This window comes from Seriola aureovittata, chromosome 23 (assembly GCF_021018895.1).
Source record: "Seriola aureovittata isolate HTS-2021-v1 ecotype China chromosome 23, ASM2101889v1, whole genome shotgun sequence".
Lineage (NCBI taxonomy): Eukaryota > Metazoa > Chordata > Actinopteri > Carangiformes > Carangidae > Seriola > Seriola aureovittata.
The window spans coordinates 10,813,031-10,835,186 of NC_079386.1; the positions used below are offsets into that span (position 1 = coordinate 10,813,031).

At 41.2% G+C, this 22,156-nt stretch overlaps 2 protein-coding genes across 3 annotated transcripts; one reads left to right on the top strand and one right to left on the bottom strand.

Annotated features, from left to right (window-relative positions):
• Positions 1 to 158: 158 nt before the first annotated feature.
• LOC130164478 (solute carrier family 2, facilitated glucose transporter member 4-like) lies at positions 159 to 10,156 on the bottom strand. Its single transcript, XM_056369241.1, has 11 exons — positions 9,665 to 10,156; positions 7,553 to 7,648; positions 6,061 to 6,221; positions 3,886 to 4,010; positions 3,619 to 3,734; positions 3,304 to 3,466; positions 2,766 to 2,953; positions 2,488 to 2,592; positions 1,877 to 1,978; positions 1,586 to 1,789; positions 159 to 1,469 (listed from the first exon to the last, which is right to left on the bottom strand). The coding sequence occupies exons 1-11, from the start codon at positions 9,695 to 9,697 to the stop codon at positions 1,239 to 1,241; spliced, it is 1,524 nt and encodes a 507-aa protein (XP_056225216.1). The 5' UTR covers positions 9,698 to 10,156; the 3' UTR covers positions 159 to 1,238.
• Positions 10,157 to 14,727: 4,571 nt separating this feature from the next.
• tp53 (tumor protein p53) lies at positions 14,728 to 22,071 on the top strand. 2 transcript variants are annotated; one of them, XM_056369643.1, is made up of 11 exons: positions 14,728 to 14,877; positions 15,922 to 16,058; positions 16,146 to 16,224; positions 16,382 to 16,567; positions 18,059 to 18,233; positions 18,349 to 18,461; positions 18,786 to 18,895; positions 19,134 to 19,258; positions 19,342 to 19,433; positions 19,522 to 19,592; positions 20,172 to 22,071. In XM_056369643.1, the coding sequence occupies exons 2-11, from the start codon at positions 15,973 to 15,975 to the stop codon at positions 20,266 to 20,268; spliced, it is 1,134 nt and encodes a 377-aa protein (XP_056225618.1). In that variant the 5' UTR covers positions 14,728 to 14,877; positions 15,922 to 15,972; the 3' UTR covers positions 20,269 to 22,071. The 2 variants fall into 2 exon arrangements, with proteins under 2 accessions (XP_056225618.1, XP_056225619.1); XM_056369644.1 differs by having other exon boundaries at positions 16,385 to 16,567.
• Positions 22,072 to 22,156: the final 85 nt, after the last annotated feature.

The following is a 22,156-nucleotide window of genomic DNA, read 5'->3' on the forward strand; positions in this document are numbered from 1 at the left end:
TGCACATCTTGCTCTAGTCTGAGGCTTCTGTTTACAAAACTAAACACCAACTGGAGTGCATAAAGAATTGAAGCTTTTAGACCCTCACACCCTTAAAACTGTATCAACAACCAAACGACACACTATATGTACAGATGAAGTACTAAAATAGATAAATATTGTTTCTTTTTAAAAGTAGCATTTCTACATGTGCAACGAGTTTCACAAGATCAAAAAAATACTTTGTGTTGGCACTTTGCCTTAGCGTAAGCTGGGAATGCACCTCACGATTGAAACCCCAGTTAGACAATGAAGACTTTGAGCCTGTTTTTTTTTTTTTTGTTTTGTTTTGTTTTTTGTTTTTTTTATCCAAGAGATCGTCAGGGTGAATTAATGGGTCACATTGGACAGTTGGCATAATATCATTGGAGCTAGGGCTGTGTATCAGAAGTTTGTCTAGTCATGTTCAAAACCTTGAGATTATAGGTACTGAAATTGTATTTTTCAGATACTTAAAGGAATATAAAAATGCTTTTCAACAAACCTTTTTTTTTTTCATTTACAAAAGAAGCCAAACATCTAAACACAACTAAAATAATCCTGCACACTTAGGGTCTAAACCTTGTTCCTTCCAGATGAGTTTCAAACCATTGACAGCCACTAACATCTCATTTATAAATCAGAACATGATCTTGTAGGTGAATTTTACTAATGACAGAAATCTGAAACCAATGTCTCACACACTCCAGTGTGTTCCCAGCTTTAGTACAACATATGCAAGTATACTCAACCCTGTGGCTGTATATTCTGGTTTTTTAACCTAGCTCCGAAAACTTTGGATGTCTTTGTAGATAAAGTGCAGGAAATCCTCCCCTCTCTCCACCTCTGACAATATTGCAACTGAGTGCATTGCATAAAATCCTACCACACTGGCAGTCAATGCCTCAACAGTCCAGACACCTTCTCCTTATGTGCATCATATTCCTTGAACTTACATCTTCAGCTTTTACTCTGTAGGTTTTCAGACTCTGTCAAGGAAAGAATTCTTAACTATTTACCTTGGATTGCAGTGGCACCAGCATAGGACAAGTCCAAAACACCCAAATTGTCACACACCTTTAACACTGCTTTGGCACCACAATCTATGAATATAACAATCGACCTCAATATACATGTCAATAAAAATTTTGGCGTCAGGCCCATATACACAGTTCATCCCAGGCTGTTCTCAGTTCAATCTCTCATCAAGCAGGGACTTTTCAATTGATACTTTCTTCCCCCAAGTAATCCAGCTCAGTGCTGGGCTTGTCCATGTCCATGTCCATGTCCATGCCCATATCCATCATTCCTCCCGCCGAGTGCTCGTGGAAGTTTGCTGTAATCTGGTCGAAGGTCTTCCCCCGTGTCTCTGGCACTCGGAAGAATGTGAAGATGATGAAGAAGAGGAGGAGTGCTGCGAAGATCAGGAAGCTGTATGCCCCACAAAGTTTCTGGGTAAGAACGGGAGGAAATCCAGATTAAATTACATGAGAAGGAGTAAACCTTGGACATCATCAGTAGTTTTTGAGGAAATCCATATCATCTGTTTAAAGTAAAAAATACTCACATTAATATATGGGAAGCACATGCCGATGATGAAGTTGGCAGTCCAGTTGGAAAAGCCGGCCACAGCCATCGCAGCCGGCCTCGGACCCTGAGAGAACAACTCGGCTACAAAGAACCAGGGGATGGGACCTGGACCCACCTCGAAGAAGGCGACAAACCCAAAGATTGACAGCATGCTGACGTAGCTCATCGAAGGAACACTGTCCTGTCAGGTGGAAGAAGACGAGGTTCAGAGGTTTGTGGAGATCCGCAACAGTACAGTACAAGGCACCTGCATCTTTGGGAGACTGACCAGTAAAACAAGAGCAATCGTCATGATGATGGCACAGATGCACATTCCTCCCAGTCCTAGCATGTGGAGTGTCCGTCGACCCATCCTCTCTACTAGGAAGAGCTGTTAATAAGAAGAAATGGTGGAACAGAGCCACCAAAGTATTGGACAAATTAACCGTTTGACCTGATGATGGTGCTGGATGAAGAATCAGGGCATCATCAAAGTTGTTACAGCAGATTACAGTTGAGGAGGACATGAACGTTTGTACCAAATTTCATATTAATCTTTCCACCAGCTGTTGAGGTATTCAACTATCCAAATTCATTGACCCATTTAATGACATTGAAACATCTTGACTTGCCAAACCTAGCTTGTCCTGTTTGTAGTCAGGAATGTTTGAGAGGCAGGCACGGGAAAAAACAGTGGCCAGCCTCCTCTGCTATCTTATTTACTCTTTGATAACAATGTTAAACAGTAATAGAGACCCACTTTGGTTCATGGCAGGATTGTAATGTTTATTGTACTAAATTCAAAATAGATCTAATGCTTAAAATTGAATTCTTGTGTATTAAGAAAGAGGGAGCACATCAAAAAGGCAAAGGTGAAGGCACGGTGGTGTGATTACTCACTGAGACCACAGTGAAGGCACAGTTTACCAAACCAGCTCCTATGGTGGCATAGTCTGCACTCTGCACTCCTGCTTTCCTGAAGATATCAGTGGAGTAGTAGAAAATCTGCCAGAGGGTAAACAAGATTAGATCAATTAAGTCAATATTATAGTGCACTGATTCCTGTTTTTTTAAGAGACTTTCCTTTTGGGGACCTTGAATTGTAACTAATAAAGTAATTGTCTAGCTGTGGATCACTCACAATAACTAAATCAGTGTTTAAAGCAACCCCAACTCACTGCGTTGATCCCAGACAGCTGCTGGGAGAGCTGCAGCAAGATGGAGATGATGGTGGGCTGGCGGTAGAGTGGAGAGCGAAAGAGCTCCAGGATGGACACCTTCCTCTCCATGTCCATCCTCCTCTTCTCCTCTTTCATTTCTGCCAGCATGTCGCCCACCTCCTGCCTGCCCGTTAACCTCCTCAGGCCTGCACAAAGGAGGCATGTAAGGAGTGAGAGTCGAGAAGTGTGAATGGTCGGGGAGAGAGGACATTTTGGCCACCACGTCTTCAAGGAAAATTCAACTTGGAACCCACAGAGTCTCTAATTTGTTATGGAGGGTGGACTTAAAATCCTACATATACAGACAGTTGTTCTTGTACATTTAGCCCCATAAACGTTATATAAGGTGACCCAACAGTGCTTAAGTAGGTCGACAGATAGCTGGGTAATGTACTGTAAGTGATTAGCTAGAGTAGTGAAGTCCAACCATTGTTGTAAATGTAAAGCTCATTCAAAGACAAGATCAAGACCTTAAAGATGTCTCGGGCCTGCTCACCGCTCTTGGCGTGGTGCTCCTGGCAGCGGACGATGTAGAGGAATCGGGGGCTCTCGGGGCAGAAGGGAAGAAGTGCCATCTGAAGTACAGTTGGTACGACGGTTAAACCCATCAGGACAGGCCACAAGTCCTCACTGCCCAGTAACGACTCCAGACTGAGAATCTGCACAGGGAGAGGAACACGATGTGAGAGCTTAAGAATTTAAAAGGTAGATTTATACTTATCCCTGTTGACACAATGGAACATGGGGAGACAGAAAATAGGACGGTTCAGAAAGATCTGTAAACCATCAGCATCACAGTGTGCGGTCGTACCTGTGCAATGAGAATGCCAGTGACTATGGCCAGTTGGTGCAGCGTGCCCAGAGCCCCTCGCAGACTCGTGGGAGCGATTTCACCCACATACATTGGTGTCAAGCCTGACGCCAACCCTGCAGAGAAGAAAAGTCGGACAACAGACGAGTTTATCAGAGTCAGATAAACTCTATATTAAACAGGAGCATGGTCTAACTTTGAAATACTTTCCTGTGATTTTAAATTTGTCAGACAAATACACAAAGAACGGAGAAGCGGACTGCTCACCACAGAAGGCACCAATGATAAAACGTCCGAAGATCATCATTTCAAAGGAGCGACAGAGCTTGGACAAACCCATCATACTTCCACCAATGAAGGCCAGCAGATTGTTTATGAGCATGGCTTTCCTCCTGGAGAAACACAGATACATATATTTGGAATTATGCTTCTTAATCCTGACTCTGAATCCCATCAAATATGATTTAAATCTGACCTCTGTCATTACCATTATCAGTGAGGGTTTTTTTTGATGACATCCATGGGTCAGAGTTGGTGTTACATTTGAAACAAAAGTCTTAATGTGTCATCCAGAAGATTAACATTAACTCAACCACTGTTAATAGTAAATTAACTTCTTTGAGCATTTGACAGATTTTGCTATCAAAAGTTAAAATACGTTCTTAAAAATAACTATTATTGTCTGTTTACAAATGATTGTTGATAACTTAAGTCGGTACATTTACAGACTGGAACCTAAACCTTCCAGGTCACGATGTTTGTCCAAAAAAATGTATATAGAACAATTAAAACAGACATTTTTCCATCAGGATGATGAACATTATGCATAGGGCAGCTTGGTTGATAGTCTGTAATTAGATATAAAGATACAGTGTAGTGGTGGGTGAAGAAGTAGACATTGAATACAATGTATGAACACCACGAGAAAAAGATTTTACTGGTTTCATAGATTCCACTGGACATTCCTCTTTTGTCCATGTAATCGCTGTGTCCTTCTGCCTCCACATGGAAAGCTAGTGATACTTTACTTTAGCCTCCAGGGGGCAGTTTCACACAAAAACACTGAAGGCTTCAGTTAGTCACCTGATGCCTGACTGAATCTACAAGTAGTTTCTGTAAAAAAAAAAAGAAAAGCCAGATGATGTCAGAGGTGCAGGCGGCTTTGACAAGTGGATGCAGAGAGAAGTCAGTCAGGGCTCCCATCGAGCTGTTTTGTCATCAATCCATTTTTTGAAGATATTTTTAGATCTTTATCTTCTCAAGTCATGACAAAGAGTTGTCCAGAACAATGGCTAGAGCAGCAGTGACAGAGGGACCTTTATTAAAAGGCTAAACAATCAACATCGAGATAGTAAAGACCCCCCCCCCCCCCAGACATGTTTTAAGACATAAAATCCAGAACGTGTTAATATACACTGATCACTTCAAAGGTTTAACTGCTGGACACAAGATGTCTCCTCTTGCCTTTTCCATTCTCAGCGTATGTGCACTGGAGGTGTCAAGTTTCCACATCACTCTTATGTAAGTTACAAACTGGACCACGATTGGTTTCTAGTTGTGATGTGACATCATTCTACACCGTCAAGCTCAAACATTCAAGTGAAGAAACAACCGAGAAAACAGGTTTTTACTATAAATGGTAAACGCTCAGCGCTCCTCCTGTTCTCGTCTCATTCACCAAACAATAAGACCTGGTGTTAAAGGAGACGTCCGTGTTCACACGAGATACAGTTACATCTAAAGCACTTTGACCTCGGAGGTCAGAGCAGTTGCCATCGTCGTGCCACCGGGTGACCCCTGCTGCTGCTGCTGCTTCTTTTTTTATTAAGGAAGACCTTGTCCTGAGTGCACTCAAGCTGAATGGGTTAGGGTTCTCACACACACACACACACACACACACACACACACACACACACACACACACACACACACACACACACCCCTCCTGACCCAGGACTGTCAGCTCTGTTAAGATCCCCTTTCAGTCAGTGGAAGATGTAGGCTCCAGTCCAGTTTGCATCCCAGCTCCAGTTACAGCGGGAAACTGGGTCGAAGTGGAACATCGTGAATGACCAGGATGGGATCCATTTTGGATCCACGCAGAGGTGTATGATACTCATAGAGTTACCCCCTGAAATGTTTTACTTTATTTTATTGTCCAACACAAACTGTACTCAGGATGAATTCGGCATTCAGGAAATATGGTCCAGTGTCAGTGGCAATTTTTCGTTTTTGTTTTTTATTTTTAGCTTTAGCATTGTGTAAGTATAACGTACATTTTTGATGAATCCCCACGTAATTTGACATGGTTGACTGTCAGGACTATATGAAATATTTTCAAAGGTTTTCATGAGCTCGGGTTCATGTAGCAAGACACAAGAAAAACTTTCACTTCTACAAGAAAGACCGAAATTAGAGCGATGTGACATCCTGTTTCCCTACCTGCCCAACCACTCAGAGACGAAACCCACGCAGAAGGAGGAGAGCATGCCCCCAATGGGGAAGATGGCCACAGACAGGGACCAGAGGGAGGTGAGGGTCCCTGTGGGGATGGGCTCTCCATACCGGTGCACCCATGTAGCGTTATAGTCCTCCTCAATGATCTGTACAGGGACGCAAAGGTGGAAAATGAATTAATGAATTAATACTGAGAATTTTCCAACAGCAGGTTGTCCCGGTAAGGGATCTGTTGCAGGAACAAAACAATTTCCATAAAAAAACAGGTAAGCTGGGGTTTGGAGTTTGAAGCATGTCGTCTGTTTGAATATCTAAGGTGCCCTGCAGGGTTTGTTACAGTCCTTTATCCCCTCTGCTGTCTCCTTCTCACAGCTTTTCTTTCCTAAATATATATTACATTACATTACTGTGTGTATCCAATTACATGATTTATGTTATAGATAAAGTTTTTTATTCATGTATTTAAAAAAATTCCACATAAAAGCTCATAGCCTTCAAATGTTTCAAGCTTTGAGTTGATCCGGGCGTCGAGCTGCTGCGTACACAAAAGAAGTTGTATTGAATTGAATTGAACTGAACTGAAGTAAAAATCATTTAGTAAATATATTTTGTTTAAGCACACTAAATATATAATAAAAGATAACTTCAAGGAGCAAAGAGGAAATTAATTAACCTTTTTTTTTTAAGAGAGGAAGATTTACTTACACACTCTTATGCACACACATAGAAACTGACCGGGCTTTTAATGTTGGCATCTGAGCAGGAGCTACATTCATAAAAATGTAAGTGCTTTATTAACACAGCAAAGTGGATACTAACAAAGAAAAATCCATATGGAGGATGCACAATGCATAATGCAAAATCTATCAGTAACAGGCATTAAATCAAGAATTTCCTGTACAATTTATTATGTATATTAAGATCATCTAATAAAAGCTTGTCGAAATGCAGCACACACATTAAAACATGTTAGATCCACGTCTATTCTGGTTTTGGTGTCTCTGCGGATACGTCAGATGAGTGGAGTTTGCAGTCGAGGGTCAAGGGAAGACATCAGCAGATGCCTGAATACCAGCGGCCAAGTCACCTGGACTTGGCTCAAGTACATTTATCTCATTTGAACGTGACTTCATACTTCAAATACACAGACAGTGACACCGTGTGTGTGCATACAGCAACAGACGGCAGGGAACGAATCACTTAAGACCCCTCTCTTCATGAGCCGGACAGACGGACATCTCCTCTCTTTGCTTTACTCGGATGCACCACCCGGCTTTTACAGTCCTCCACTCTTAAAGATTAAACGTTCATCTTACTCCTCCTGCATTTATCTCAGTCACAGTTTTTCCTCGAGGCAGCGTGGTGGGGATGTTGTTAGCATCAAACACACGCTGTTGTAAAATGAGGGAATATTGAGAAACAGAAATTATCTTGGGATGTTATTTGTTATTTTTGAACGTCAGTGCTCGGTTTGAACCTTCTGAGGTGAATTGATGACGCCGATGTTGTATCCAAACTCCAGAGATCCCAGCACAGCAGTGAAGACTGAGAGAGCAAGGGTTCCTGTCACTGTCTGGAATAAAACACACACGCAAACAAACACATTTAAAGACGTAAACAAAACATTTCAACCTATTTATTTTCAGAATGGTGAGTAATACTGAGAGGATAAGTTAATAATGTCAAATAATAAGAGAGCTTAAGTGGACAACTGGGATTGGTTTCAATGCACACACACACTCATAGCCCTGCTCCACTAACATCAACTAAATATAACTGTGATGCTGATGAGAGACAATCTATTCAGCGCTGTCCATGACTTCACAGGCTACTTTACTGTTGATGCCTGAACTTTAGCTTCCCCCCAGTTTCCCATCACGCCCCGGGCACCTGTCTCCACGGTGACAGACGAGACGACCTTGGAGAGAGGAAGTCTTCCCCTCCTGCGAAGTGTGTTAAAATCTCAAAGAGCCATTTCATAAGCAGCAGATGAGACTTTTTATCTACGACAGAAAAGCCTGGTGATTTTTTTATGGTGATTTTATCAACTTTTGGAGGACTTCAGTTCAAAAAATACATTCCCATCACGGTAACAGCAATGCTTTCTGAAAGGCTGACGTTTTGATGGACTCACCTCACAACAACAAAACAACATTTTTAAAGTTTGGTCCTGGGTTTGAGTGGCCAAAATTCACCTTCCCATTCTACTGTGTGGTTTTCTATTCTATTCTGTGGATCATTCTTGCAAAGCTGGTGTGAGCTAGTGTGTGTCAGTAACACTCTTCTTTGACCTTGCTGTGTTGAGTCTGTAGATAAATGCTGTTTAGTATTCATGAACCAAAACAAAAGGGTGTGTGTTTGCCTGTGTGCACGTGTCCTTGCAGAAAGGTAAAAAAAAAAACAAACATTAGAAGCAGCCAGTTATGCTCTATTAACACTTCATACCAACTGTGTTTCATTAAAACTTCCTCACAGCTAAATGTGCAGTTACTCATTTATTTTTCACGTATCAGGTATGAATCTGTGTTTGCATTTAAGAGCCTGGTTAATAAATATAACGACTCTAATAGAAGGACAACGCCAAAACACAAGTAGCATTTTATCATTAACTTATCCTCTTGTACAGTTGAGTACCCTTTTTTCCTCTATTTGAGTTTCCATGCTTAAGGGATTCATTTTCCATTGAAACCTCTGAGCTAATAGAAGTTCCCACTGGAACATCAACCTTTCACGGACACAGACTGTGTGACTCTCACTCAGTCTGTGACCATTTTATCAGCAGTGGAGCAGCTTGAGAAACTGTTGTCTTGATGGCGTCACAGATAACCGTCCAAAAAGAGATTAAGCCATCATGAATCAAAAGAACATCACACTTAATAAAAACTGACCCCTGTATCCGTCTAACCAAGAATTGATTCTTCAAAGAGAGCTGGATGGGAGCATACAACACGGGCATTGTTTATGAGGGTGGTGAAGGAACCAGTCAAACTGGGTGGCCTTAAAAACCCACAATACTGAGCTCTGACCTGTAAACTGAGATATTTTCCTGGTCAAGGTCATACTCAGAACTAAATAAGGGCAAGAGCCCGGTCATGATGTTAGTTCTTCCTGTTGAGACTGACTCATACTGTATTAGTTGTTGCAAGGAGATGGTATTTATAGATTCATAATGTTCTTAATTTTTCATTATCTTAGACTTTAGGTAAATTACAATAGAGGCCATTGCTTTACATGTTTCCAACGCAGAGGCCACACCAGCTATTTTAAAGCTGGGAGAAATAAGAAAGACTCGTGTCAGTTAATGTAATATTATATCATTTTTATTTTGAGATTACTTTTTGCCAGAACAGTCAGTTAGATCTTGCTTATTTATTGGATTGTACGAGACACACTGCAATTTGGCACAACGAAGCCTACCAGTTCACGCACAGTTTTTGCGCAAATACGGAGATAAACCCGTGCGTAAAACCTCTCCAAATGAAAATACGCAAAATTTCGTACAGCACACAACTAGTCACGTAACTTTTGTGAGTCAAAAAGAAACGTAACCGCATTTATGAACTCTGGGAAGCTCACTAGAAAAACTTACCTCCCCTCCGAGTTGATGAAACCCGGCCGGCATGACTTCAGCAGCTCCAGACACCAAGTGGCGGTCGGACACAGACGCGTCTGATGCCAAATGGAGACAAGTGAAACTCCGCCAGCAGGACAACAACCCCCGACTTTAACCTAGAGCCCTTTATCGCCAGAAGCGCGTGGAAAAGTAAAATCCAAAAGGGAAGCCCAGACTTGTGCGTCCTGTCCTGCGGGATGTCCTCCCTTCTTGTGTTGTGTCCGTCCAGCTGGGAATAGAGTGACACCCGCACACCCACGTGCACACCTCTCTCCGTATTCAGAGGGAAGGGTGGGGACAAGAGGTGAGGAGGAAGGGCGGGGTGGTCGGTGGGGGGTGTATGGGTAAGGTTGCTACTCAAGAGAGGCCCCGTGGGCTCGTGAGCGACAGAGGACGCTCTCCTGACCTTAACTACCATTGGCTGAAGATGCAGAGCATGTGTACAGGAAGAAGACCAAGAGAAGACTGGTGGGATCTAACAGACATGGTGTTCTGGCTGTTCTTATGGTGCTCAAGAGATGAAGGATAGAAGTGAGATGAGGGATGTGATTACATTTTAAGATTCCTGGTTAAATCAACAATTATTCATCAAGGACTGGAGCTCATGGGCTTTGCTGAAGGCCAAATTTGGTCTCAGGGCCCAGTTTTATAAACCATGTTACATAAGGTGGACTGGTCTTTTAAAGAATTATAAACTGTAGTCTGGATACACAACAGAGGCAGACTGACAGACCAGAACTCAAAAAGAACCTCATGTACAAAGACGAGATGCATCCAACTTTTTCTCCCTCATAGGTTGCAGGATTTACAATTACAGTTTACTAATCAGATTTTTGGACCCACAAATCTCTGAAGCATCACCCATTAAAGTAAAATATGTGCTGGACCTTAGACGAACCCAAGTCAGAGTCCAACCAGCCGTGACTCGACATTTCTCAGGGGCGGCAAAGAGGGGCTCGTCTTTGACGTCCTGGTTGCCATTGTCTGTCTTCCCAACAACCATAAATCCCTTTCTATTTCAGATCACATGCCAAAGAGGTCACACACCAAAGCTCACCCTGTTCCACAAACCCCCCCTCCCCCCTCTGTTGCACACAACAAAGCTAAATCCACTTCCAGCAGGCAACAGGTGGACCCTAAATTTGAGCTGTGCCACCTGAGTTGGCGGTGTAGGCGTGGTTAGGGAAAGTTTGGGGCCGTCCGAGGCGGAGATTAGGGGGTGTGTTGTGGGAGGGTTGCACTGGGCGGGAAAAGTACATATCTGCCAAAGAGCTCAGTGGAAAAATATCTGCTCTAGATCTCTCAATAAAAAGATCTAAGCCCGGCCCTTGCAGACACACCCCCCACCTCACACCACTCTCTCCTCAGCCCCTTTGCCTTTTCCTTTTGCTGCCCTCATTCGCACATTGAGAAAGAGTGGGAGAACCTGACACCCCTCATCCAAAGCCAGGGGCCTCAAGCGCAGTCATGTGTATGTGTGTGACTCTGACTAAATGCAGAGAAACATTACTCCATCAGAACAGTGGTGTAGAGCCCCAACCAGCATAGTTTAAGGGTTCATGTACGCAACTAGGAACAGACAGAGATAATATTACATTTACAAAAGGTATCACATCGATTCACACAGATGGAGCCAAGAGCAATGATTGAACCACAAGACAGAGATGGTATAAATACGCTCACACTCACAACCATGCAGAACATTTTTAACCAGAAACCAATGTTGAGCCGTTTCACAGAGCAAAAAGTCACCTGTGTTGTCACCAAAGTGGAAACTAGTGCATGTTTTACTGTTATCTGAAACAAAAAGTCACACCACCACACACACATATATACACACACACACACACACACACACACACACATACACACAAACACACACACACCATGTGACTGCCCTTTATTACTCACCCAAGTGATGTAGCAAAAGAGCCTGTGTAAATACTGTTCCTCCTTGTCATGACCTGCCTATGTATGTGTGTGTGTGTGTGTTTGCACATGTGTGCGCGCGCATGTGGTCGGTGAGGTCAGCTGGTTCAAAATCATGTTACAGTAAATGGAGTTGCGTGATGGACAGCAGGTGTTGCACTGTAAGGTCAACGTCGGCGCGTGCGAGGCGACATTTGTACCAAAATGCCACATGACTTCAGTTGTTTGCTGAGAGAAAAATGAGGAATTCTTATGTTCACAAACCTTTGAAACAAATATCAGTGATGAGGGTTTTAGATGCTATGTACATATACTTTATTAAGTTATACGTTTTTTTTTATGTGGTGGGAAAAGTTTCTCATTTCCAGACGTATCAAAAGATAAGGCAACATTATGTGACCTGACACAGTAGAGAGGTGGAATAAACTGTGTAGGAGAAGCACATTTAGTCCATAGGGGAAACATTTTATTATTACTGACAAATAATAAATGAAAGTGTCTTTCTTACATTAATTAAAACTGTAATATATACAGTATATACAAGACTTTAAAAAATGTTAAACAATTGTCTGTGCTGGCCTGACAATATATAAATGATGCTTCAAATAATACAGGCCCACTGAGACCAAGTTCACATTTCACATGGACTGGCACTAGATCCAGCATGTAGCTCAGGCTATATGTTTCAGCCTTCTCACGGCTCCTTGGGAAAATCGTGTGCGCAGCATACGACTCAGTCTGGCTCCACACAGCAAAACACCTTATGACTGAATTACGATGAACAGAGGAAACCATGCAGAAAGACTACCACGCTCAAACAAAAAAGAAGGGCAACTAAATGGATCTGTGGACTGGCTTTGAAATATGATCAGCCATCAAAATCACAGATAGACAGGAAGAAAGTTCACTCTTATGTATGAAGATCTTTGCCATATGCCTGCAGTCAAGTGTATCCAAAAGACACAAAAAACACACGCACACATGCAGCCTCTTGCACACTACGAGAAAATATTAAATTTCTCACAGCATCAGATTCACTAAACCATTTGCACCAATGTTCTAATAATGCAAGTGCTCTTCTCTCTGTCCAGCCTGCTCCTCTTCTGTCAGATCTCACTATTGTATCTATATGTAGTGCCACTCAGGATCAGGTTCACAGTGGACTCGTTGGCACCACACATGCACATTCACTCAAAGGTCAAACGGCCACGAAGCCCCAAAGTGGCACCGATAACCGCCATGCACCCCGAGAGATGGACGAGAACCAACATTCAGCACGTAGTCTTTGGATGTGACTCCAGGTGCCAGTTCAGGACAAGAAACCAGCAGCGTGGTACAAGTGGCATGACCGGAGCCGCGTCAGTGAAGTCCTCCTCTGCGTTTCTCCCCAGCTTTCAACCCAGTGGCATAAAAGTGTATCTTACCAGCACAGGGGCGTTTGAAGGGTGAGAGGTGACGTCATCCAGCCTGTTGGAGCAGATTATGAAATCAGGTCACAGTGTTGAAAATGTTAAATCAGATGATTTCAACTGAAACTGTGTTTTTTTTTAACACAATCCGAGCGCAATGTAAAGGAAGGGAGGGAGATGTCCAGACCTTTTCAGGGGGAAACCATCTCTCACATTCTTCAAGTGAGACACTGACCCTGCCCGCTCCAGGGATGAGGATTCAGAGTTGACCTTTGACTTCACTGGAAGGAGACAGAAGCAAAGACATAATGCCGGTTCATCAGCCAAAGATGGACATGTCCCATATCACGATTGTCGGAGGAAAAACTGTTAGAGGAACAAACTAAAATCACCAAATTCAAGTTACATTTGAGTTTCACAAGTTGTATAACATGTTTTTGGAATTTAGTCACGATTAGACCAACGATTATACATGTTTGTGACTCTACAGAGGACCCCATTTCAATTAAAAAGAAAAAACACCTAAGAAAATCTTTAAAATGTTTTTTTAAACAATAAAACATACATCAACAAAATCTCCAGTTTTCCACAACTTCTCATCCATCTTCAACCACTTCTTTTCATTCACACTCTCAACTTTCATTCATTTTTGGTTACATTCACTGCTTACAATACAGTTTGGATTCTTCATCCCTTTCCAGTTTTTCCCATCTCTTAATACTACTTCAGATACTTCATACAAATTCAGGCCAGCGACACAGTTTAGCTTCAGCATGCAGAAGCCAGTGATCCCACAGCAATTTGTTCAGAAAAATTACATTTTCTATTTTTTTTTTATTTTATTTTACATTTCCTTTTTGTCATTATGTCGTCATGTTGCCTTCGAGTGCTCATCGAAAAAAAAAACACCCCATGAAGAAAGGTATAAAATAACCCTTTAAATATTAGAAAAACTGGAACAAAACAAAATTGGAAATAAGCTTGAATAAATTTAAAGTTTAGCTAACGTAAATCAGCATCCAACTGCTACCAAGACAAACTACACCTAAGACATGAGAAAAGTCCATCCCCACCATAAAAGGTGGTTTAGAGACAAAACCAAAAACTCATATCCAAGTTCTAAACCCCTTCATACAACATTAACACAGAATGGCAAATAATAAAATATATTTTCATATCTTTGTGTAATTATTTGTTTCAAATGTAACATAAACATGACCTAAAATCATTGTGGAACTCACTATCAGACATTAGTCACTATAGTCAGTATTATAGTAGTATCATTTTTATTAAATATTATGGTATTTCATCAATATATATTTATTTTTTATTTAGAAATGATCAGTTATGATAGGTAGCGCATCTACTCATGACTTATGGTAAGTTTACCAGCATTGTGACGGAAATATTTTAATATTATTGCCGAGAAGGATGTATATCATTGTAAATATGCTTCGTATGTAGCTCATAAGAAGCCAAATTTTGTTCTGCGCGATGGGAAATCTTTTATTACGTTATTTATAAAAGATGAACTATGTAATTATCTGTTTGTTTTGTACAGTGGTTCTTAAGTTGTGTTATTTCCGAAAGTCATGAAAGCAGCAGTAGTTATTTCGCAGTGTTGCATTTGGGAGCGTCATAGGAGCAGCTCGTCTGTGATTGGACGCTAGGCGTTGTTAAAAAAAACTGCTCTTCCTCGCGCCCGCCCCCCCGTCCTGTTCGTGGGAATCCCCGACAACAACGTGCTCCGTTGTAAGCCATAATATTTTGGCTTTTTTGACCGTTTCTGTTTTGCGTCTTCTGCTCTCCAGTGACTCATCTCCATCGGACAGCGGCAGTGGGACATACAAGGTAGCTGTGTGTGTTTGTACACTCCTCGCGTCAAAGCAAACAGCAGCGAGCCAGTAAATGCTTTGTCCGGTAAAGAAAGTTTGGCTGCAGTTAGCTAACATTAGACGGACGGATTCCGAAACGTAGTGCTAACGTAATTAGCTAGGGAAGCTAGCGCAAAGTCCTAGCTAACACAGAAAAGACTGCGCTACACACTCGTTGCACAGCTGTTAGTTATTTGTTTATTAGCACATTTTGACCACAATGAAGTTATATTTATTAAGTTATGGTGGTGTTAATTGCCGACTCGGTGGCCCAGTTTGAGTGGGCCTCTTGCTCGACAAAATGGACGGGGCTAACGTTAGCAGTTTGAATGGTTTTTCGTGTTGTTTGTTTTTAGGGCTGCTGAACTCGGTTCATTGGGTTCCCTTCAAATTCCATATTTATGAGATATGGCTGTCTGTGGGAATATTTGTGTGATTCATTAAGTTGTAGTTAAACATCTGAACGTTAGTTTCAGCCCACAGAGCAGAAGGCCTGCTTTATTTTCATGAGAGGGAACTGGCATTTCCTGTGGCAGTAACCATTAATTCCTCTGTTAGACTGAAGTATTAAAATATTGACGTTACACCACTGAATCATCGTTTTTTTTTTCCCATTTTGGGAGTAAAAATAATGTTGTCCTTAATGTTTGTTGTTTGTATATTACAGTGTTCAAAAGACAGAATATTATTTTGGTATTTGAATCATTTAAAATAATGTATAAAGCAAAAAAGCCAAACATCTTCATGTCCATCTTCTCAAATATGGGGAAACAAATTGAAGTAATTACTTTGTTGGCCTCTTGGAAATGCTTATTCACAATTTCCTGTCATTTTACAGACTAATCGATTAATCTAAAAGGTGGACAGTAGGTGATAATAAAAAGTAATTCTCTCAAAAATATTTAATTAACTTGGTGCATCTTGTCACATGGGGAGTTAAATAGAGATCGAGTTGTTACATACCTCACCAGTCTAGCACAAGTTCTTACTTCCTGTTTATCCCCACATGTCTCCTGCACAGCTCTTCCCTCATTTTTTGCGGCTGGGAAAGGAGGGATATAACGACAGCATAATGGAAGAGCAGAGCCTCGACAGTCTCCACCTGAGCCAGAACCTGCCTCTGAGCCAGGATTCATTTCGTGAGCTGTGGGAGAGTGTGTAAGTAATGTTTTGATAGTGGATAATATTTTTAAATTGTCAGTTTACTCAAGAAAAGCTAACAGGATTGCTTGTTTGTTATTGCAGCGTTACTCCCTCCATTTCCACCATCCCAGCGGCAACAAGCGTGTCTGAGTGGAGGCCCGATGGACAAATGTACATGCTGGTGAGCATGCCTACCCGTGCACTTGTTCTGTAAAATTAAACTGAACTGCTGCAGAGGAAAGCTTTCTATTGTCAATATTCAGATGATGGTAACACTAATCTGAACTTAATTTATTTATGGAGGCATAACTGACACTCTAATTTTTGTCCTTTTGCAGCAGTTACCTGAAGTGCTGACTGAAGGGTTTGATGAGAATCTGTTTGAGCTACCCCCAGAGACATTAACTAAAGATGGTGTTAATCCCCCGGCCTCCACCGTCCCAGTTACAACTGACTATCCTGGGGAATATGGATTTCAGCTTCGCTTTCAGAAGTCTGGCACAGCCAAATCCGTCACTTCCACTGTAAGTAACTCCAGGGCTGAGTGTTCAAAATTTAGAAATTCTACTTACTTGTTGATTTTATTTTTTTATTTTTTTTTAAACTGACTGGTAAATCTTCTGCGCATTACTTGAAACGGTACATGTACCAGAGTACTTATATCTGTTCTGATCAATGTCCGACAAATGACCAACAACATCAGCAGCAGAAATCTGTGCTTGCTGCGTGTAGTGCATAATTTTATCAGAATTACACTCGATCTAAATACTATATCAAAAATGGTACGCTAAACAGCACTCGCAGCAGATTATCCTGCAACCAAACACAAGTCTGCTGTTTGAGTCCCTCGCCTGAGACAAAAGAGATTCCAACAGCTGCTCAGCAGTGAGGCGCCATTCACTGTTAAACTGAGTTTCCTCCGTCCATAGTTTAATTTTTATATGAAAGAAACTCTGCTCCTTTTGAGTATTGTTTTAATTAAGCAAATTAAAATTAATTTATCTAACTTTCAAATTCTGACTTTTGAAAAGTTTAATTAACTCGCTGGCTGGTGTCTGACTTTGTCATCACCCATAAAGTTATTTAAAAGTTATAAAACATTGGAACCTGTTTTTGATTAACAGTAAAATAAAATATCTTACCTTGGCGACGCGTTAAAAATCCGTTCTTTCGTATCCCTCATGGTGGCATTTGTATGGAATCTTATTCATTGTGACGATTCGCTAAATTTTAAGGTCTGTAGTCAGTCACAGTACTTGAAGAGCCAATGGCATCAATTTCTCTGCGATGACTCAAGCAGCAGCGCGCCCTGATTGGGTAGTTTAGTTTAGGGTTAGGGTGGTCTGCACTGAAACTCCCGCCCCTGCGACTTGTGCTGTGCTCTGTGAAAGAAGTGCAGTCTGATGGTAAAGTACTGCCCTGACATGACGGGACATGTTCCTGCACTGTCTTGCTCCAGCATTGAAATGGTTAAAAATAGACGAAAGCAGGTAAAAAATTTGTTTTTCTATGTGATTAATTTGGGATGACTGATCAGGAAAGCTTAATATCGTCACCTTCCTAAAATAATGGCCTAAGTCATGTTTTGACAAAAATGTTTTTTTTTGCCTAAATCACCCCCTCATGATGCTGGCCACCTCTGGTAAAATCGCCTGAATCCTCAGTTGAGGGGAACATGCAATTCTACCCCCGGTTGTATAATGGCCTATGTCAAAAGTGTGACTCTTTTGTTGAGTTTTTTGTGTTTCCTGAAAAACCTGAAAAAATGACTTAGGCCATTATTTTAAGAGGGTGTCGATATGTAGTTTGTGTTTGGTTTTCTTAGAGTAGAAAGTGTAGTTTACGTGAATTTGATCAAACTTCAAGGATAGTGTCTTAGTCTCTGCCCGTTTTTACTGAAGCAGATTTCAGACGACTGCTCGGTTTTATTTAATCCTCTCATGTTCTCACAGCTCTGCTTCCCCACAAATGTACAGACAATAAGGTGTCTGGCTTTCTCCCTGTGTTCCTCTCAGTTTTCGGAGCTTCTCAACAAGCTCTACTGCCAGCTGGCAAAAACCACCCCTGTGGAAGTGCTGGTGAGCAAGGAGCTTCCTCAGGGTGCTGTCCTCAGGGCCACAGCAGTTTATAAGAAGACGGAGCATGTGGCTGATGTGGTTCGCAGATGTCCACATCACCAGAATGAAGATAGTAAGTAGAAATGTTTCAGTGAAAAATTTGCTTGTATATGCAGTGGAAGAATCTGATTGTGAGTATAATAAAGCCGAGATGATTTTAATTAAAACATTTATTTTTTCCTGTTCAGCTGCAGAGCATCGCAGCCATCTGATCAGAGTGGAAGGCAGCCAGAGAGCTCAGTATTTTGAAGATCCACACACAAAGAGGCAGAGTGTGACGGTCCCTTATGAGCCCCCCCAGGTACTGCTGCCCCACTTGATCTGTCCGAAGGGGAACATGTCTACACTGTCTACAACTTTTTTCTTTTTACCCATTCGCATTTCCTATGATGTGACCTTTTAAACATCATGTATGTGAGTATATGAACTTTGAAATGGCTCCGGTGCTTACAAAAACATAAGTACATTTTCTGCATGAAAATGTCTTTCAACATAATACAACCTTTAAATTTTTTTTTTAATGAGAGGCCCGGGGCGGTTTCTTTAGGTTAAGTTATCATTTCACCCTAATTGTATAGACCTCAGCCAGCAGTGAATAAAAATTGTTATGATTTTCCTGTTTCAGTTGGGTTCAGAGATGACAACCATCCTGCTGAGCTTCATGTGCAACAGCTCCTGCATGGGCGGCATGAACCGCAGGCCTATCCTCACCATCCTGACCCTCGAGTCTCCAGAGTAAGTGTTACTTCTCTTTCTCCACATGTGTTGAGGGTGGAGGGAGTGCTGACGAATCTTTTCGGTGGGGGGGGGGGATGGGAGACGCAGTGTGAATGGATATGTTTGTTCACATTTTATTTAAACTGCTGTAAGTTTATTTTACTGCTCAGGAAGTCTTCAAGATGTCTTTGTTGATTTTTGTTCATGCAGTCCAGGAAGCATTTTTGACCCTTTCTACTATGAATCTCCTTCCCAGGGGACTGGTGCTCGGCCGGAGATGCTTCGAGGTGCGTGTCTGCGCATGTCCAGGCAGGGACCGCAAAACAGAGGAGGACAACAGCACCAAGGCGCAGAACGGCACCAAGCAAACCAAAAAACGAAGTATGTCTTTGTTGGATTACACTGGACTTCAGTTTCCATCCTTGCTTTCTGTTTCCTTGCTAACCTCACTTTGGTTTGTTTAGAGAGCACTCCTGCCCCTGACTCGACTTCTGTGAAGAAGTCCAAGTCTGCCTCCAGTGCAGAGGAGGAAGACAAGGATGTCTATGTTCTGCGTGTAAGTAAAGATGCATACTGTTGCAAAGCTAGATTTCCTCACAAGGTTTTCCACGCTGTGAATAATTTTCCTATGATCTCTGTTGCAGGTTCATGGTCGTGAGCGTTATGAAATGCTAAAGAAAATCAACGATGGTCTGGAGCTGCTTGACAAAGAAAGGTAAGAAATGAATCCACTTCCTAGGCATCAGAACAACCTCAATTACTTTTAGTGGGCCAAACTTCTAGCTCGATTGTTCAAGACTGATCCACGCATGTAGCCTGTCATTATCTTGGCTGCAGTTGAGAGTTTGAGCCTTTGTTGCAATGAACAAGTTGTACAGTCTTCAGAACAACGCGTTGCCCAGAAGCTGTGGCTAAATGCTGAACCTTTATTACTGTTTTTTGTCGAGATCACCTGCCACTAGAGGTCACTGTGTGTAATGATTAAACATGACTTTAACACTGCAGCAGATCACTGTAATATTTCTGAACAGTAGGGTCTTTCACTATGTATGCTTTAAAAAAAAAAAAACAACTAAAATAACTGAGCTAATAAACATTCACAAACACTTTGCAAACAGTTACAATGTTTTGATATTACATTGCGGTTTATGCTGCAAACACTATCTGCCAGAATAATTGTGAAGGATTCTCCAAGTTTGGTGTGGATGCACCCTCCAGTGTGTCCTAACTTCAGTATTGTCATTAAAACCATTTCACATGCGTCACACCTTTTTGTCCTGCTCTCTCTCCACAGCAAAACCAAGTCCAAGGTCTCTGTGAAACATGAGGTCCCTCTGCCCTCCAGCGGAAAGAGACTCCTGCAGAGAGGAGAGCGGAGCGACAGTGACTGAGAAGCTTGTAGCCGTGATCATGAGGGAACAAACGTCATCTCTTAATCCTTCCAAGCCATCACGTTTACTTCAGGTTTTTAACCGTTATTGGAACCCCAAGTCACCTCCTGCCTCACCTCATCACTTGAGCTGATAACTTAACTGCCTGACCATTTACTGTACTGTACTGTACTGTACTGTACTGTACAGTGTCTTGCTGTTTATGACATATGCAAATGAATAAATGAGAGCAATTCATACTGTAGGCAGGCCTTGCCTCCTCCTCACTGCTCTCATTGCATTAGTAGGTCCTGTGAAATAGCGGTGAGACCTTAATCTTTCTGTGATTGCAAGAAACAGGATGTCGGGGTGGGACTTAAATTTGGGAAGGACTGGATTTAATCAGTGTTAATTTTGGCTGGGATTTTAATTTGAGTTTCATTGACTCCGTTTTTAAAATTTGTGTCAGTCTTGTCATTTATGATGCATTACATTTAGTTTATTTCGTAAGTAGATGAAAACCAAAGAGATTGTTTCTTGGTTTTTCAGTGACATTTATTTTTTTATGTTTGTCAGAATATTGATTATTATCCGAATTGAGCAGTTTTGTCAGTTGAGTCCTGACTGAGGGAGACGTGTGACTGCAAAGGATCATAATTGTAACAAGTCACTGCCATTTATTAGAAAAAGTGCAAAGTCACCCTTGTGAAACTTGAATCGGTGTTTACCTCCAATAATGTTGCTGTATTACTGCACCACAGCCCAACACACATTTTCTGCAACAGATCCCAACACACAATTACTGCAGCACAGCACATACAATTTTACACATTTTTATGTACCTGTATGAGGAAATTCAGTCCATGTGTTGCTGTCCAGCTGTGATTAAATGTGCTGTGCAAGCTTACAAGACATTTATAGATAATAAAAAAAAAAAAAATAATAATAAAAAAAAAAGTTAATGAATGCACAGGTATGACTGGATGGTATTAACAATAATCTTATCTGTTCACATGTTAGTGGGGCTGTTTTGTTTTTATGCAAATTCTTTTTTTACGTTATTTTTAATCAGATAGTTGTACATAGATTTTAGCCCCTTTTTTTTTATTTTAAAGATTTTCAAAAACCCGTACATTCTCCTCAGTGACACTTCCTCTTGGTGACGTTGCACATGGGGAACTTTTGCTAGAATTAACACTAGATTTGGTAGCTGAGGGGCTGGCTGGATCACCCCAAAAGCTCTTCACCATTTACTACCTGTGTGTTTTGTTTTGTTTTTTTTATACACACTGGATGTTTGTGGGGAAAAAATGACGCCTCTGAGGAAGGAGAAGAGGAATTTTGCAAAACATACAGGAAAATCTCTCTGACATTTTGTTACAACACATAGGAACAGAGTATGACAAAACTTTTTTCATGGGATCTTTATGAGATTTATGAGGATGTTTATTCAGATATCAAAAACAGGATTTTAGTTTTTAGTAACTATTGCTCACATAAACTGATAAAATGTGATGTTTTTGTTTTGGGCCTTCATTCACAGACCATGAAATTTGTCATTGATCAGCACTTCAGTTGATGTGACCAATCACTGTTAATTAATTAACCACTTTGTTTTTCACTGCCATGAAAGTATACTTAAGGCATTTTTTTCTGTATCTTTTATAGATTATTTTGGGAAGATAGTTTTATATAAGATGTTTATCTTTCTATATTTGTCATTGTTTCATTGTTATTTTTTCATGGCTTTTTTTTTTTTTGTACTAATTTGCATTTTGTTACTCAAAGCTTTAAGCCTAAATAAATGCTCAATTTCATACAGTTCTCCTTGTATTCTATTCTGTTCTATTATAAATGTCTTCTTTCTTTGCCCCCCCCCCCCACACACACACACACACACACACATCAC